Here is a 17,445-nt window from a genome sequence, read left to right as displayed (position 1 = left end):
TCAGGATGCCAGTCTAGAATGCTCGAACCCCGCCCTGGCACAAAGAAGTGAACGTATTGAACAGATATTCGGTTCTAGAGGCAATGATGGAGCTAGAATGAAGACTCTTATGCTTACTATTTGCCCGAAAACGCACTGTACCAAATTACACCTAAGCCAAACCTGAACATTCCTTGTGTCGCCTCACACCACTCCCGTAGCGCCTTATTCTCTGGGCACTTTCTTAATTTTGCACAGTAGTCGACGAACGTATGGCAACACGACGGGAGTGCTGCTTCCAGTCGTATTCTCCATGTTCTTGCAGTGAACCCAGCGAGCAACGTTCTCTCCTGCTACGCCTATTACGTGACACGGAGACCCATTTTTCTGTACTCCTTTCACGTAAAAGTTAACTCTTCTTGTAGTGAAATCATAACATGACCTTGATGCAACCATCTTAGGCACGACACAGCAAGTCTATCCTCGATGACTTTCGAATGAGCCGATGCAATATTTTGCAGCCATTGGATGACCGCGGACGGTTTACTAAACATAATAAAACTGTTCTATTGCTTTATGAACCATGTTTTCAAGAACTGTAATTCATTTACTTGGGGAAATAATCCACCAATTTCAAGCCCAGCCTGCTATAATTAAAAAGCGGCCAGCAAACGTACAATGTTTATTAGGGCGTTCACTTCAATTAAACGATTCTCTGCGAACCAGAGGACCTTTCTAAACACGTAATTTCATCACAGAGCTTATGTTTCGTTCATAAAGCACAATAAAATGCTACTAAGAGCAGGCGCAACCATAGACTGTATTGACACACTTGCGGGCTGATTGAAAAAGAGGTTGTAATGGTCAGTAATTGTCGACATAAAACAACATTACCTTTAAGAAAGCCTCAAGAGAAGTACCACATAATTCAATACAGGCCATTTTATCATCCTCTTCATTATTTCACTATTTTAAACACCTAATTACTCGTCATGCAGCGTTGACTGGTAGAAATATATTGAAGAATTAACACTACCTAGCATTTTCTCCTACACATATGTCATATGGTGTGTGTTTTTTTTTTTTGCGTATATATTGAAGCCTCTGAATGCAGCCTTTAGATGCAAGTAAACGCTATGCCATCTCTTGCGTCATTGAATGGTAACGTTTTATTTATTACGGTAAACTCTACTTCGTTCCGCCCTGCTGCACAAGCTAAATGGGTTCTAGCAGAAACCCGGCAGCGACGGAAATTCTTTCCCTGCTCACAGACTTTGTATGAGAGCTTTGTATATTCTGGCAGCATGATTTCCGGCAGTCGGCAGCCACAAAAAAGTGTTCCTTTTTTTGGCCACTACAACCATGGGGCCGTATGTCGTACCATTGTTCTCATTAACATCTTCATTCATTCACTTACTTTCTAATTCACTCACAAAATCATATAATGTACACATATGATACCTGCTTTACTCTGCAGCCATTAGCACCAAGCGGTCTGCAACAGCATGAAAGAAATCGATAGAAAAAAAAAAACACGTGCAATGCAATGTTGCAAGGATGTTTGGTTATGAAGTCCATGCGGCAATGCTGCAATATTCCCAGTTGCTTTCATCATTCGCATGATAAGAACATATCAGTCATCCCTTATCTTGCTTCAAGAGCCGACTATCAATGCGTACAGAAAAGTCCATGAAACGTGATGAAACCTAAACCTTTTAGCATTACCACGTGGCACGTTCCACTGAAAATGACCATGAAAATTGATAATATAATGCAATCTCGTTAACGTTATATGGCCACCGGAAAAAAGTTGCGAACGCAGGAACCCATTTACAGATCATAATTTGCAGCGACGAAGAAGGCTAGGCTGTGGTGATCAGCACATTAGCGCAGAATTTATCATAACTCTGGGGCTTTCGCAAATTTACCAAATCCGAATATCCCAGTTTTTTACGAGATTAATTGTGAAAGGCATGAACTGCACGGAGTAACACGAAGAATGCTATAAGTCCCGGCAAGAAGATAATGCCAGCTGTGTATATCCTGGCCAGTCGGGTCAGGCAGACACAACTGCCTAGTTGTGCAGAATAAAAGCCAAACTTTTATCGATGTCTGCTCCCCTACATACACCTTCTAGCTATCCACGCGAAAACATATTCGACGAATCCTCCCGAGAAAGTTGCCCAATCCTATCTTATCATTTATCGGAGCACGCTGTCCGCGGATAAGTGAAACTGGGCCGTGCAGACCCTTGGTCGCACTTGCGCTATGGCGGCCGGTGCTTTGGTAGCCGTCCTGTGGTCTATTCTCACAGAAATCTACAATCGAGGATTAGAAATATGGCTCGAAAATGGTAAGTGCACGTTGTCTATCAGCACAATACAAGGCTGTTGTATGATTGGGGTTACTTGCTTGTAGAGATATTGAAGGTTAGCATATTTTTATCAGGGATCCAACAGGGGCTTTGCTAGTAAATGTTATAGAAGACTAGTGTCTAAGGTCTGTGAGGTTGAATGTTTCGAATGCACTTGTATGGTATTTATGAGGTCGCAGCGGAGCGCCAAAACAAAATAAAAGGGTGGCAGGTTCTCAAAAATGCCGTTACGACAGTCGCCACCACGATGCGCACTAGACTCTTGAATCGCATTGCTGCGGCTCCTGTGCCATCGAGCGGGGTTATGCGAAACACGCTTCCCCGTCACACATACCCTTACCTTGTTTTACGACCCGTGACCGACGTCACATAAGAAATTGCACCTGTACATCCTAAGTCCTCGTCCGCTGTGCCACCCTCTGAAATTGGGCATGTGTCTCGTGTCAAGGCCGATAATCCACGTTCTATTTCGCTAACGTATAAAGCACCGGGACTGTGCTTTTCCCGGGGAAGAGTGGAGGGGGTAGTGTTATTGGCGTTATTCGCTGCTCGTGCTCCAGAAGGCAATGGAGTGCGCGACTGCCAAAAGACAACGACGCAGAGGATGCACCGATCTAAGCTGCCTTCAACGTTAGTGGTACAGACTGCTATCGCTTGGGCATCTTCCCCGTAAAATATTTTCATTGTGTCCCCAAGGTGGTCGAGGTTCTCGACTTTAATACAAAACCAAATTTTAATACCCTAAAGAATAGAGAACACTCATGTCATAACAGCAGAACAAACAACAATTTAAAGTGAAATGTTTATAATAGGCCCTGGACACTCCTCTTATGAGCATGGATGGACTCGGAGCACTCGATGCAGGAAAGGACATTGCAGCGACTGGCGAGGCACCTTGTCTTACTATGGCAGGCAGGACGTTGACTGCAGTTGCCTTACTTCTAGTTAATGATTTTTAGAAAATTCTGCCCGATGTCGCAAAAGCTAGCGAAGTCTGACTGGATCAGCAGCATCCTCGCATAGAGGTCTGTGCAGGTTCAACACGGTTTTAGAGCTCCTCGGCAACGTGAACTGGAAACTAAAGTTGGTTTATAAAGTGATCTTTGACTTTGTTGCTCCTCTACACTGTCAAGACATTCAGAATTGCCGCATTTAGTTGGTGGAAGAGCATTCTCATGTAACCCCTCTCGTTCCGGATGTTATTTGTGAGCTTTTCAATCAAGGAGCCCACGATGTCGACACTCTCTATGCGTTTGTTGTAACCTTCCGCATAGTGTGGCCTGGTGACATCGATTAAACTTCTCTCTACTCGATTCTCTTATTACCTGCATAAAAACTTGTTTGGAAAACAATATTCAAAAGTGACGACTCAGGAATTACGGCATGGATGTAGTCAATCGATATGTGGTCGTGCATGTTCAGCCTGTGCTCGCCAATGCACCCAGCAGGCTTCCCTGCATAGTCACTATCTTTATTGGAAATCCACAATGTCCTGCACTTTCTCATAGCAGAAGCCCTTGGACAGCCCTTAGGCCAGACTTCGCAGAAGCGCCGCTAGCACGCAGAGACTCGCTGTCTTCACCATTTTCTCCTGGGCTGCTTGAAGTGCCAAAATTACTCTTCCAGTCATGCGCTTTAAAATCGTTATTGGAGTCAAATCATAGCCTCGATTTCCTACCTGGACACTACTCGCTCTGAAGAGATTTTGGTCTATGGAAGCGCGACGCTTGCACACAACCAAACGCACATCAAGGCTGCGTGCACTGCGCATGGAGAGTGCGGGAAAATACTTGCACTTTGACCAGGCCTGAAGCTCTGCAACTGAGTTTTTGATAGGTGGCGTTATAAATTAGGCTACGCTTTTCACGCATAATATCCCCAGTTAAGGATACATATATATATATATATATATATATATATATATATATATATATATATATGTTTCCATTTATATACGTAATAGCCAAAAAGAAACAACAAAACTGGTTGACATTAAATAAGAGTTGTACTTTGCGAATATATTTTTATACTCGGACTGAACCGCTACGCCTCGATAAAGTAATTTGTTTTTGAGTAACATTCGGTGTCCCCAAACAAGCTTACTCCCCATTAGGTCCTAGAATTACAAAAAAACATCGAAAGCTAGTGCCATCTGTATAACATGTCAGGTACCTTGACATGACCTCAGCTGAGGGCTCCATGCGGCTAGCGACGCGCTTCCAGGGAGTGCAAAATTCTTATAGCAGGATAAATATGTGTCCTCATATGAAGCCCGGGTTCATGAAAGTGTTAAATACAATTTTTAGAAGGAAGAGGAAGTTAACGTGCTGAATTTAGGCGCAGTTAGTAATAGTGGCAAGGATTGCATTGTTTAAGAGTTCAAGTGTAGTCATTGTGCCAAAATTTGTCAAATATAAACCTTGCAGTCATTCGATGGACAGCAACTTATATATGCATTAGCATGTGCGGGGCACCCAAAGCAAGATGTTGTACTCTAGCACAGGCCATACAACAAGAAAATGTGCTAGTAATTTGGTTTCGAGGGAAGCAGACAGGCTCAATCACTAGAGAAAAAGCGAGGAAAACGCTATTGATAATACGTATTGGACATGTTTATTGCATTTGAGTTTAGAAGACGGGATGACTCTGATATATGTGTATATCTGTTTTGTTTAACAGTTTTTTAAAGCTTTTCAAATTCATGCGGGATAGAGAGCTGATTCTTTTTTCTCTACACAGTAGTAAAAACTGCTGTCTCTAAACTGAAAACCATCTGCTACTTTCACCATCTCTTTGCTATTTGATCAACTGCCTTGTTTAAATTGACCTGATCGCCTGTTGTCTTGATTCCTTTAGAAATAATAAAACTTCTGCGAACATTCATACTTTTTATTAGGGCTTAATGATAGGTCAATCATGTCACAAAGAATTAAGATAGCTGCTAATACCGTTCCCCGGGGTACGCCGCACATTACATGGACATGATGCAGTTCGTGACTATCATAATACACATACTGCAAGCTGTCAGAAAGATATCGATTTATCATGTGTATAAGTGCATTACAGCCAAAGAAATGGCGAAGTTTAAACATACGTTTCTCATAAAATATGCGCTCAGACGTATTAATAAGCCAAGGAAAAAGATGTCTTACTGTCTGCATTTGTCAAGAGCGGATGCGAGATAATGAATTGCTTTAAAAGCTGACTTGCTCTTGATAACCCTTGGCGAAGGCCGCTTTCCTAAGACCATAAGTACAAAGACAAGATGAAGGTTGAAAATTACCACCCAGTATCAGCATTATCACGTGTGGCCAAAGTTGTCGGAGAAGTGCTGCTCTTCATGCCCTGACACAGCATTTGATAGAATGTAATAATAAATAAATTTGTCCATTGGAAAGCAGGTCACAGTACATTTAGAAAAACATTTGCCTGCCTGAATCGAAAGTCAACTAAGCAGGCTACATTGAATGTAGTCGAGAAAATAAAGGAGAATGCACAAAGAATTCCATCCCCTGCCCATGCTAAATTTTTACGCGTTGAATTGTGATATATTACTGTGTAACTTAAACGCGAGAAGATATTCGGGAATAAGAAAGTTTGATTGCACTTCAGATATGAAAAGGATTTTGCTTGGCTGTTTTCCGAACCTGTTATCTGACGTTACTTGCTCACCTGCATATTGATTTTGTAATGTCGCAATGGGGACACATGTCACTGTAGTCAGTTGTCAGCTAAAGGAAGGAATTAGGGAAGGAGTAAGGAAAGCAGGAGAGAAGTAGAGAAGGGAAGGAAAAATGTTTATTTCAAATATGTGCACATACTTGACGGGGGGGGGGGGGGGGGCAAAAGGCATACAAACCTCACGAGCCCGCCCCCGCCCCGGTGCACCTGGCGCAGAAACATAGCGTAACATGTGCAACAGTAATAGAACATGTGAATAAGCGCGCACAAATTACCATAGGCACATCACGATATCAGGCCAGAAGTTTAAAGACATTTGCAACATTCCTTAAACATGTTTTCACCAGTATAGGATTATGAGATTTCTTCTAAAAACGTGTATGGTAATTTTTACTGAATAAGTGCTCATTTCTATATTTATTGGTAAGATTTTTTAATTCTTTGGTAGAATTAAGAACTGTCATCTGGTGATGAACTTCAGCTGAACCGAAAACTGGGCGAATTGGTGAACATTCATCAATATGTACAGCGCGAAAAACGAAAGCAGGGGAAGAAAGACGCGAACAAACAAGCGCTTGTTATCTGGTACAGTCTAGTCTGAGAACAATCATTTGTCCTTATTCTGGGTGACCTGACAAAATAAAGTATCAGCTGGTAGTTCTGGTGTTGCGCAGTGTGCGCGATGTTTGGAAGTATTGTTCTGTGAAACAAGTGGTGAGCGGGACTGGAAAGCCGCAGTGTAATTAGTTTTTAAATATTTATTATCTATAGGCTACTCCAGTGCGGAACTATGGACCCTGGATATTTATTACCACAGATGACTCTAATCGCTCTTTTTTGTTAAAGAAAAAGTAATTTCAAATTTGTGTCAGATGTGCTACCCCAAACGAGAAGCCTGTAATGAAGACGAGATTGTACAATCGCAAAGAAAAGTTGTTTTTAACCAGATTGGAAGAATTGCCAATGGAACGTGCGATTTTTAAGCGCACGGATATTTGGTGGTCATTCCACAACAACATTTATTAAATATGGCTCCCATGAAACATACAGATTCAGCAAGTTGGATGACAATATTTCAAAAAATAATACTTAGTTTCTTGTCTATGACTTTGTTTTTAGGTTTAAAGGCTACAAACTTTGATTTATTGACATTGATTTCTAATCTATTAGCGTTTACCCAAACAGAGAGCTCATCCAGCCAAAGATTGCATTTGTTACTATAAGTTCAATATGTTCGCCAGTAAAAAAAAAACACATTTGCGTCGTCAGCATATAATATTAATTCTGGAATGTTTGGTATGTTGATAATGCCATTTTCATGTAACCGGAAAACAAGTGGCCCCAGAATGGAGCCCAGTGGTACGCCAGTACGTAAGTATGCCGTTTTCCGTAGGAGTATTAATAACAATAGTAAATTTCAGGACTCATTTTCAATAACTTTAATTTCTGCTCTAATTTCTTTAAACTCTTCAGTGACGCAATTGTCCAAATCTTGGTCAAATTTCCACGCTGTGTTCTAGTCATATGCGGCGATTTTAACACTCCAGCCACAGATTGGAGCACCTCATCTATTAACATGGACCATGATTGTGCAGAAAATCTTCGATTTCTTCACTGCCTTCACTACCATCACCTCATTCAGGTTATCGATAAACCAACTCGTGGAAATCAAATATTAGACCTCATCCTTACAAACAATGCAGACCTTGCATGTACTCAAATCATAGAAGAAACCCGCAATCACAGAGCGGTTAATTGCTCATTGTCTCTGCCTCTCACTGAAAAGAAAAAGATTGCAAATACTAAATTATGCGCGCGCAGATACCGAAGGAATAAATATCATGATAGAAAGTTTTTTACCTGAGTTTCACTCTGGCTTCGCGAGTCGTTCTAATGAAAATTGGTGCTTATTTTGAGATCAGCTAAAATATACAGAGGATTCATGTGTGCCCAAATATACAATAACTCGTAAAAGCCACCTACGGCTCTCTCTGGATGCTGGATTGTATAGAAGGAAGAAGAGAGCGTATAGAAAAGTTAGTCGGTCAGATTCCCATGAAAATCGGAAGAAATACAAGACTCTTTCCAGCCTTGTCGACAAAGAATTTGCTGATGCGAAAAAAAAATTATTTTACTTGCACTCTACCGAATCTTTTAAAAACAAACCTTAAGAAGCTCTGGAATAAGGTAAATCCTAAGCAAAATCAGCCTATTATACATGACAGGTACAGATGACAACGTACTATCACCAGAGGAGTGCGCCGAACACTTTATTAGGCACTTTGCCAGCGTATTCACACAAGAAGATCCAATCTCCGATTCCCTTATGCTCGCCAAGCTAAGCATGTCGTTTGCATACCCGTCCATTATCACCACCGCACGTGGCGTGAAATGCGCAATAGACCGTCAACCGTTGAAGAGTACTTCAGGGCGCGATGGCGTGAGTACTAAACTTGTAAAGCTAGCAAGTGAGTTTTCAGCTATTGTACTTTTTCTTATGTTTCAGTAATCAATTGATTCTGGATGTGTGCCTGATGACTGGAAATTAGCTTATGCTTTACCAATGCCTAAATCTGGCGATAATAAACTTTGCAGTACCTACCGGCCCATTTCGCTAACTTAATCACTTGTAAATTCCTCGAGAACATTATTTACACCCACAATATGGGCCACATGGTTATGGGTTATGGGTTCAAAACCTCAACCACGACGCTGTTAACACACTGCATACATTATGTCAAAAGAATTGGACAACCCTGCAGTGGCCACAGGACTGGAGGAGGTCAGTTTACATCCCCATTCCAAAGAAAGGCAGTGCCAAAGATTGTTCCAACTACCGCACAATCGCGCTTATTTCGCATGCTAGCAAGGTGATGTTAAAAATCCTGCAAGGTAGGCTGCAGCAGTATGTGGATCGGGAGCTTCCGGACGTGCAAGCTGGGTTTCGCAAGGGCAGAGGAACTAGAGACCAAATTGCCAACCTTCGCTGGATCATGGAAAAAGCAAGAGAGTTCCAGAAACTCATTTACTTCTGCTTTATTGATTATGCGAAAGCGTTTGACTGCGTAGATCACAGCAGATTGTGGCAAGCTCTCCAAGAGATGGGAGTTCCAATTCACCTCATCTGTCTCCTCAGGAACCTTTATGAAGGGCAAGAGGCCGCAGTCAGAACTGGGCATGGTCTTACTGATTGGTTTCCGATTGAGAAAGGGGTGAGGCAAGGCTGCATACTGTCGCCCTGCCTATTTAACCTATATGCAGAGTGCATCATGAAAAAGGCCGGTCTGAACGAGTCTTCAGCTGGAGTGAAGATTGCTGGAAAACGTATCAACAACCTTAGATATGCGGATGATACCACTTTAATGGCAGAAAGTGAAGTGGAACTCAAGAGACTTCTGATGCGCGTGCGAGAAGAGAGTGAGAGGTTTGGGCTTAAACTGAACATTAAAAAGACGAAGATCATGGCGTCTTGCCCTATCAAGTCCTGGAGCATCAATGGACAAGAAGGGGAAGCTGTGACAGATTTTCTGTTCTTGGGCGCCGAGATTACCTCGGAAGGAGACTGCAGCCATGAAATTAGGAGACGCCTGCTTCTGGGAAAAAGAACAATGGTTAGCCTTGACCGCCTAGTAAAGAGCAGAGACATTAGTCTGCCAACCAATATCCGTATAACCCGTGCTATGGTCTTTCCAGTTGTGATGTATGGATGCGAGAGTTGGACTGTGAAAAAGGCTGACCGCCGAAGAATTGACGTGTTTGAATTGTGGTGCTGGCGAAGACTCTTAAGAGTTCCTTGGACTGCCAGAAGATCAAATCAGTCGATATTGTCGACCATAAACCCTGACTGCTCATTGAAGGGTCAAATTCTAAAGTTAAAGCTCAGCTACTTTGGTCATCTGATGAGAAGAGAGGAGTCGCTGGAAAAAGATTTGATGTTGGGAAAGGTTGAGGGTCGCCGAAGAGGGGGTAGGCAGCGAACGCGATGGTTAGATGGCATTCTCGAGGCATTGCAGATGAAGCTATGTAATGTTAAGAAGATAGTAAGAGACCGGAAAGCGTGGCGTGACATGGTCCATAGGGTCACGAAGAGTCGGACACGACTGAACGCCTGAACTGAACTGAACTGAGTACTACCAAACATTTTTAGATAAGGTGCGCTTCCTTACAGTGCGATAAAGTATAATACATAAAATATTTTTGTCATGCAGGAACGGTGCACTTGCTGCGCTACCTCGTCGCCTTGGCCAGATTGACGTACCTACTAAGGAAGAAGCGTCGCCGGTTTGAATACTGGCAGACTGTGACGATCAACGACCTTGTCAACATTGGCGCTGTCAGTGCTCCTGTGGAGTGGGAAAGAGAGTGCCCATGCCAAAAGGAAGATTTAAAAAAGGCAAGCTGACTGCGATGTTTTCTTCCCACCAAATTGGGGTCGACACATTCCCCTTCGGAAATCTAAATACTCGCGGAAAAAGCGCGAACTTTTTCAGCACAACTCTTATAGAATGATAAGTACTGACTGCTTCTCCTTCTTCGTGGAGGTCAATATTTAGCAGCTTCAAATGACCTCTAGCATTACTAAATAAAGACAAAACTTTTATTGCGACAGCAATACTGCTCTAAATTTCGAGCCCTCAGCGTAGCGAAGGTAGCTACGTCTTACCCACGTGACGCTGTGACGTCACACCCAACGTGACACTAGTGTGAGAGCTGGGTTACCAACTCAAGCTGTCAGCAGGAGCTGCCAACATGGGTCTCTCGTTTCACATGGGACGGTTATGTCAGAATCAGCCTGCTGGGACCCTGGCATTCAAGCTACCCTTGTAGGCCACTTAGGCATATTCATACGGCTTGGTTAAAGCGGGGCTTTACATGTGGGCTGAGGAAGAAGAAAAAGATAAGAATAACGCACGGTAACCCGCAGCTGATGCTTTCGCTCAATATTTGGTTGAGCAGCGTTGAACCCTGGTAATTTTTGACTTAGTGAACTTTGTTCTGTCATTGTTACAGGAGCATACGGCTATTATTGTTTTTCAAGTCAAGGTAAGCTGCAAACTAATTCTAGTGCGTTCGCTTTTAGCATTGCTGGGACTGGTTGTACTGTTCTTCGTGCATTTAGCGCATCTGCTCCGCGCCCCTGGAATATTTCAGTGGTCATCAGGTTTTCTGCCCACGGTTTTGCGATGTGCTTGTGACCTCTTGGTGTAGCAAGTTTCTGCTTTAGGGGCTGAAAGGCTCCGTTAAAGCTCGTTTTGAAAGATTATTCCCCCGACGACTGCCATGTTCAGAGTATTTGAGAAACTATTCTATCTCCGCTGTTGCTTCCTAACCTTCGGGTGGCCCTTAACAAAGAAGCGATCCAAGATATTCATTCTGGTCATGCCTTTGTTGTATTTTTTTATCAAAAATGGTTAGAAATGACGGTATATTACTTGGAGCGCAATTAAAGGCGATTTGTGATTCATTAGATTTGTTGCTGACACGACGGGAAGACATTGCAAACTCGGGCTCGTGCAAATATAGGCAGCTGCCTACTCATCCTTGCTTGGGTTTTTCGCCGAACTGATGAGATCTGAGAATCTCTGTGAGGCCAACTTTTGCGATATTGATGCAAAGGAACCCCCAAATACTGTATGTCTTCGGAGTCCCACCTGATGCAGACAAAAAAATAAGGGTTTGTGGCCCAGTGACCTAACCAGAACAGCTTTGATTTATCAAGCTTACGAGACGACCATGAACTATCGAAAAGACACTCAGTTACGCGCTAAACCTCGGTCACACTCCTTTTATCAGTACAGAAAAGGGCAATGTCATCAGCATAAGCCAAAATCTTAAGTTCGCATTGCGATAGTGAGAAGCCACGAAATGCTTTGTTTTTGATGATACTACGACATAGGGGCTCAAGATATAACACGAATAACAAAAGCGATAGAGGACAGCCCTGTCCAAAAGATGATTTAAGCGGAATAGGTTTGGTAAAGTTTTGTTTAACCATTAGTCTTGTAGTGGCGGCTTTATAACATAGTTCAATGCCTTTAAGCAAGACATCACCAATGTTTGCTCTCTCCAATACAGCAAACAAAAAATCATGACACACCTTATCAAAAGGTTTTGCCCGATCAATCTGAATCAGGGCCACTCGATTGACTTCATCCGACACTGTTTCTGTCACAGAACGTGCAATATGGATATGGTTTTGAATACTACAGCCTTTTATTACATACACTTGGTGTGGCCCTAATAAATCTAATGCCACACGCTGCAGACGAGAAGAAAGAACCTTCGCAAATATCTTACAATCCATGTTGCTTAAGAATATCGAACGATACCCTTCAACAGTTTTGAACCTACATGCGTGTGTGATTTGCGGGATTACTATGATGTGACCAGCATAGAACGTGGGAGGCAAACAGCCTTTGTCATAAAATGCACTGAAAACTTCCAATAAGGCAGTTGCTAAGGTAGTCATAAACGCTTTATAGAATTCACTACTTACGCCACCCGGGCGAGAAAACTTCTGCCCTAGCACAAATGGCCGACCTGAACTAATGTAAAGTAATGAATCCCTCAATGGGGTTTCGCTGCTCATCCTCAAGATTAAGAAAAGCATTTAAATTACTGAAATCAGACCCATTGTTTGAGTTATTTCTACCACTAAAGAGCCACACATAATAGTTAAAGAAGGCACTCAGAATACCAGGCGTGTTAGTGTACGTATCAATTTTGCAACGAAATTCTAAAACCTGCTTAGAAAAAGCAGCTGGTCTTTCATCACTAAAAGCACGGCGAAATGGTTAAAGCACGGCGAGGTGGTTGTTGATTAGCGAACGTCGTGTTTGCGACCTAATCAAGGCAGGCTGATATTTTTCTGCACTAAACTCTCGTAACTGTGCTTTAATATAGTGGACATCAACAAGATACGACCCCGGAGAAATTCTTTTCAACGCATAGTCTTCCACGATCCAGGCCACGAAACGCTCTTCAAAATTCCGCTTTTCTACCGTGAGGATGATAGCGGAATTCAGCGGGTGACAGATACTGCGACTGGCGCGCAATTTGAAAGTACCAAAGACTAAAATTGTTAAGTCACTCAATTAGAGTGCATTTAAGGATGTGACGTCATCCATCTGCTGTCATCTATGAGGACCAAGCGGGAACAAGTGCGCTCAAAAGCCACCGGGCGGCTCTCCTTGCCTTCCGCTTGTGACAGATGCTGCTCCTTTCCTTTCCTGTAAGCGAATTATAGAATGCTGCCGAATCTAGATGCGCTCGACATGGAAGCCAAGGACAGAGCTGCTGGCGAATGGCGCAGAGGACTGCAGAAATTAACTTCTGATCCCGAGGTAGTCACTGCTTTCCGCTGCGTGTATCCAGACATAGTAAAGCTACGTCCTCTTTTATTTTATTTTGTGTAATGTTCGATTCTCCTGTGGGGCCTAAGCTTTTTTTTAAATCAATGTACAAGAAAATTTGAACAAAAACCTTCACCTGAATAGGTGTAGGTGTTCACTATACCGTGGTTTCTAGCCAAAGTTATAAGGCGCGCGCCTTCCTTTCCCCAAAAACCATGTGGTCGGAATTATTCCGGAGCCCTTTACTATGACACCTCTTTCTTTCCGCTTTCCCTCCCGCCTTCCTATCTTACGGCGCGGTGCAGGTGTCCGCAGATAAAGTGTGACAGATACAGTGCCTTTCCTTTCCTGTGAGTCAGTTATTATTATCACTTTGCCAGAGTTCAAATACAAATACAAATAATTTTATTTAGCCTCAACAATGATTATACAGTACTCGTGATGCTGCAGGGTGCTAGCAAAAAGCCTGCAATGGCTTGACAAAGGCTAGCACCCCGCTCGTGGGTTCGATCCCGACCGTAGGTGGCTACCTTTCGATGGAGGCGAAACGGAGAGGCGTCCATGTGCTTTGCAATGTAAGGGCACGTTAAAGGTCCCCAAGGGGCCGAAATTGCTCCGTAGTCCTAAAATAAGGCTCCTCTTTCTCTCCTTCCAATTTCACTCCCAGCTTCCTCCCTCTACGGCGCAGTCTGGTATCCACAGAAAACGAGTGAGACAGTTACAGCGCCTTTCATTTCCTGTCAACCAATTATGCAGCATATGTGGATGCGGTGGAATATCGGCAAACCATAAGACAAGCGTTCGCATTGGTCGCAGTGAATGAGAACTGTTCTCCGTTGGTGGCCGCATCGATAGAAACCACCTCCTCAAAGACGATGGAGGAAGCGGCTATATAGCCTCGCTAGTAATATACTGAGTGATTCTTATTATGAAAAAGTATGCTAAAAACGCGGTTAAGAAACCCGGTCTTACAAGGGCTATCTCTGCAACACAAAGTTTTCGCTCTATCACTAGGTTTAAGCCTAATTACCCCACCATTGTTTTTCTTGACGTGGAGATCAAAAACCGTGCCTTCAAAAATCGGCATTGGAACTCCGACTAATACGCAGATCGAGGACAGGGTGCTCTTCTGTGGAGTGAACACCGATGGGGACCGGGTGATCGCCAGCTTGCGTCGCTTCCCGAACAACGTGGCTGAATTCTGGCTGGCTCTGTACACCTCGGACGGAGATCGGTACGCGCTGCCGCCCTCCTTCACCCTAGACCGCAGTGCTGGAAGCAACTTCTCGGCAGCTGGTTTGCGCTTCCAGTGTCTCGCTCCCAATCGCCGCTGGAGAATAGCATATAATGGACTAATGAGGTAAGCGTCAATGTCCTGCTGGCATATTTCACCCCGTTACACCTTCGACAAAGTCGAATAGACTTGAAGTTTGCACGTGAATAAATCCATTCAAAACATATTCTAATTCACTGAAATATGCTCATCTATGGAGCTGTGTGCGTCTATTATGAAGGTGTTTAAGCACCACTTGGATGACGCTGGCAGAGTTCATTTGTCGCAACTGGGGTGGTTTCACCCATGCGAGCCCAAGACCGTGCGCGCTGGAACCAAAACTTCTATTTTTATCCCTTGCTGGCATGGTAGAAATGGTACTTCAGAGTGACAATCGCGCGAATATACTTATCGCATTACAAAGTGAACAACCTGCGCAAGCCAATTCGTTTCGAAGCTAATTCTGGAGTCAAACACCTGCTAATTCCTGCATGTGAGCCATGAGCTTGTGAGAACTAACTGCGTGTAAGCATCAGGAGAAGAAAAGCTTGTTACAGCTAGACTGGCACTGTCCAGATTTGGCAGTTGGCAAGAGCAGGCAGCGGTCCATAATAGACCAGTTAATGAATGTGAATGGACATTGAGCAATGCTAAACCGAATATTCGCTGTCGTAGAAATACATTCCCTGTCTTTATATGAGTATAGCAACAATTCTCTGAGACCACACCTCGGTGGCTCAACGGGTACGGAGTTCGACTAAAGAACCCAAGAACACGGGTTTGATATCTGCCACGGGGGCTGCCATTGGCACCGACAAAGCCCTCTTGTACTGCAATGTTTGAGCAAAGTTTACAAAAAACCTAAGTTTGTGAGTTTCCTGAGTCTTCTACAGCGGCGTCATCTCCATAGCCTGAGCCACTTCCGTATGTTAGGTCCCATAAACCAAACCTACATTTGCTGGCAAAGAAGGTGCACTAACGGCAAAAGAAAAAATATATTTAAACATCTTTCGCTCCTTTATTCAGGCTTGTTCGTTCTAGCCGAATTGTAAATATCTGCCATTATGAAGATGTAGAATCGGCAATGCGAAAACTAATTACGCAGTGTACTGTACTAATGGGTGACTTCAATGCCAAGGTAGGGAAAAAGCAGGCAGGACACAAGGCAGTAGGTGACTATGGCATTCGCTCTAGGAATACCAGGAAGGAGTTCCTAGTCGAGTTTGCAGAGTGCAATAATTTAAGAATAATGAATACCTGCTTGAGCAAACGGAAGAATCTGAAATGGACATGAAAAAGTCCTAACGGGGGGACTAAAAATGAAATTCACTTCATACTGTGTTCAACTCCGCCATTATGCGAGAATAGAGGTAACCGAGAAAGTGCGATGCAGTGAACACAGGATGGTGAGGTCTCGAAATAGCTTAAATCTGAAGAAGGAACGCCACAGATTAGTAAGAAAGAAAGCCATCAGCGAATTAGTGGTGAGGGGGAGGAGGGGAGGGTTCAGGATCTCGCTACAGAATAGATATTCAGCTCTAACCGAGGATAGCGACATTACCCTAGAAGCAATGAACAATAATTTCAGAGATATCATTACTGAGTGCGCTGTAAAATAGGAGGTAAAATAGAGAGCATACCGGTAACCTGTCTAAGGAGACGAAAGGTTTTCTTAAGAAACGCCAGCGTATGAAAGCTTCCAATCCAATAGGCCAGATAGAATCGGCCGAGATATGAAAGCTAATCAATAAGCGCAAGGTGGCCGATACACGGAGTATAACATGGAGAAAATTCGGTATGCTGTAGAGAACGGAGGAAGCCTTAAAGCGGTAAAGAAGAAATTCGGCATAGGCAAAAACCAGATGTATGCGATAAGGGACAAGGCGGGCAACGTCCTCACGAATTTGGACAAGATAGTCAAAGTAGCCGAGGAGTTCTATATAGATCTCTACAGTAGCCAATCTAGTCAGTACCGTAATGAGATTGGCGGTACGGAAACACAGTCAGACGTTCTCCCAGTGACGAAGTACGAGGTCATGAAACCAATAGAAACTAAGAAAAAGGGGAAATCACCTGGAGAGAATCAGATAACTACAGATTTGTTAAAGGACAGGGGGGGGGGGGGGGGGGGTATCGTGCTAGAAAAACTGTCCACCGTGTATACGCAGTGCCTGGTGTCATTGACGGCGTCGGAACCATGCAAGAACGCAAATATTATCCTCATTCATAAGAAAGGGGAAGCTAAGGGCCTTAAACATTACAGACCAATGAGCATGCTGTCTGTTACCTATAAGGTATTTACTAAGGCAATAGCTAATAGAATCAGGACAACCTTAGACTGCAATCAGGCAAAGGACCAAGCAGGTTTTCGGAAACGGTATTCCACTGCCGATCATATCCATAGCATCAACCAGGTGATATAAAAATGCTCGGAACATAACCAGCCCTTATACATAGCATTCATTGATTACGAAAAAGGATTTGACTCATTTGAAACCTTGGCGGTGATGCAGACATTGCAAAATCAGGGGGTAGACGAGCAGTACGTGAAAGTGCTCAATATATATAAAGTGGCTGCACAGCAACCATAGTTCTGCATAAAGAAAGCAACAAAATTCCCATAAAGAAAGGTGTTAGGCAAGGAGACATGATCTTCCCAATACTATTAACGGCTTGCTTACAGTGTGTATTCAGAGACTTGGAATGGGAGCAGTTAGCGATAAGGGTAGACGGAGAACACCTCAGTAATCTGCGATTTGCTGATGACATTTCCTTGCTTAGTAACT

The 17,445-nt window shown here is 43.3% G+C and overlaps 1 protein-coding gene across 1 annotated transcript in view; it reads left to right on the top strand.

Annotated features, from left to right (window-relative positions):
• Window positions 1-2,247: 2,247 nt before the first annotated feature.
• The window catches only part of LOC146195976 (uncharacterized), a 118,291-nt gene continuing 103,093 nt past the window's right edge, over window positions 2,248-17,445 (top strand). The window contains exons 1-3 of the mRNA XM_084596890.1: window positions 2,248-2,332; window positions 10,243-10,427; window positions 14,496-14,746. Coding sequence (XP_084453016.1) covers window positions 2,248-2,332; window positions 10,243-10,427; window positions 14,496-14,746 — 521 coding nt within the window. The remainder of the gene's footprint in view (window positions 2,333-10,242; window positions 10,428-14,495; window positions 14,747-17,445) is intronic.

This window comes from Amblyomma maculatum, chromosome 3 (assembly GCF_055883805.1).
Source record: "Amblyomma maculatum isolate TAMU_Amacu chromosome 3, ASM5588380v1, whole genome shotgun sequence".
In the NCBI taxonomy this organism is placed as follows: domain Eukaryota; kingdom Metazoa; phylum Arthropoda; class Arachnida; order Ixodida; family Ixodidae; genus Amblyomma; species Amblyomma maculatum.
This window is presented reverse-complemented; position numbering and strand designations above follow the sequence as displayed.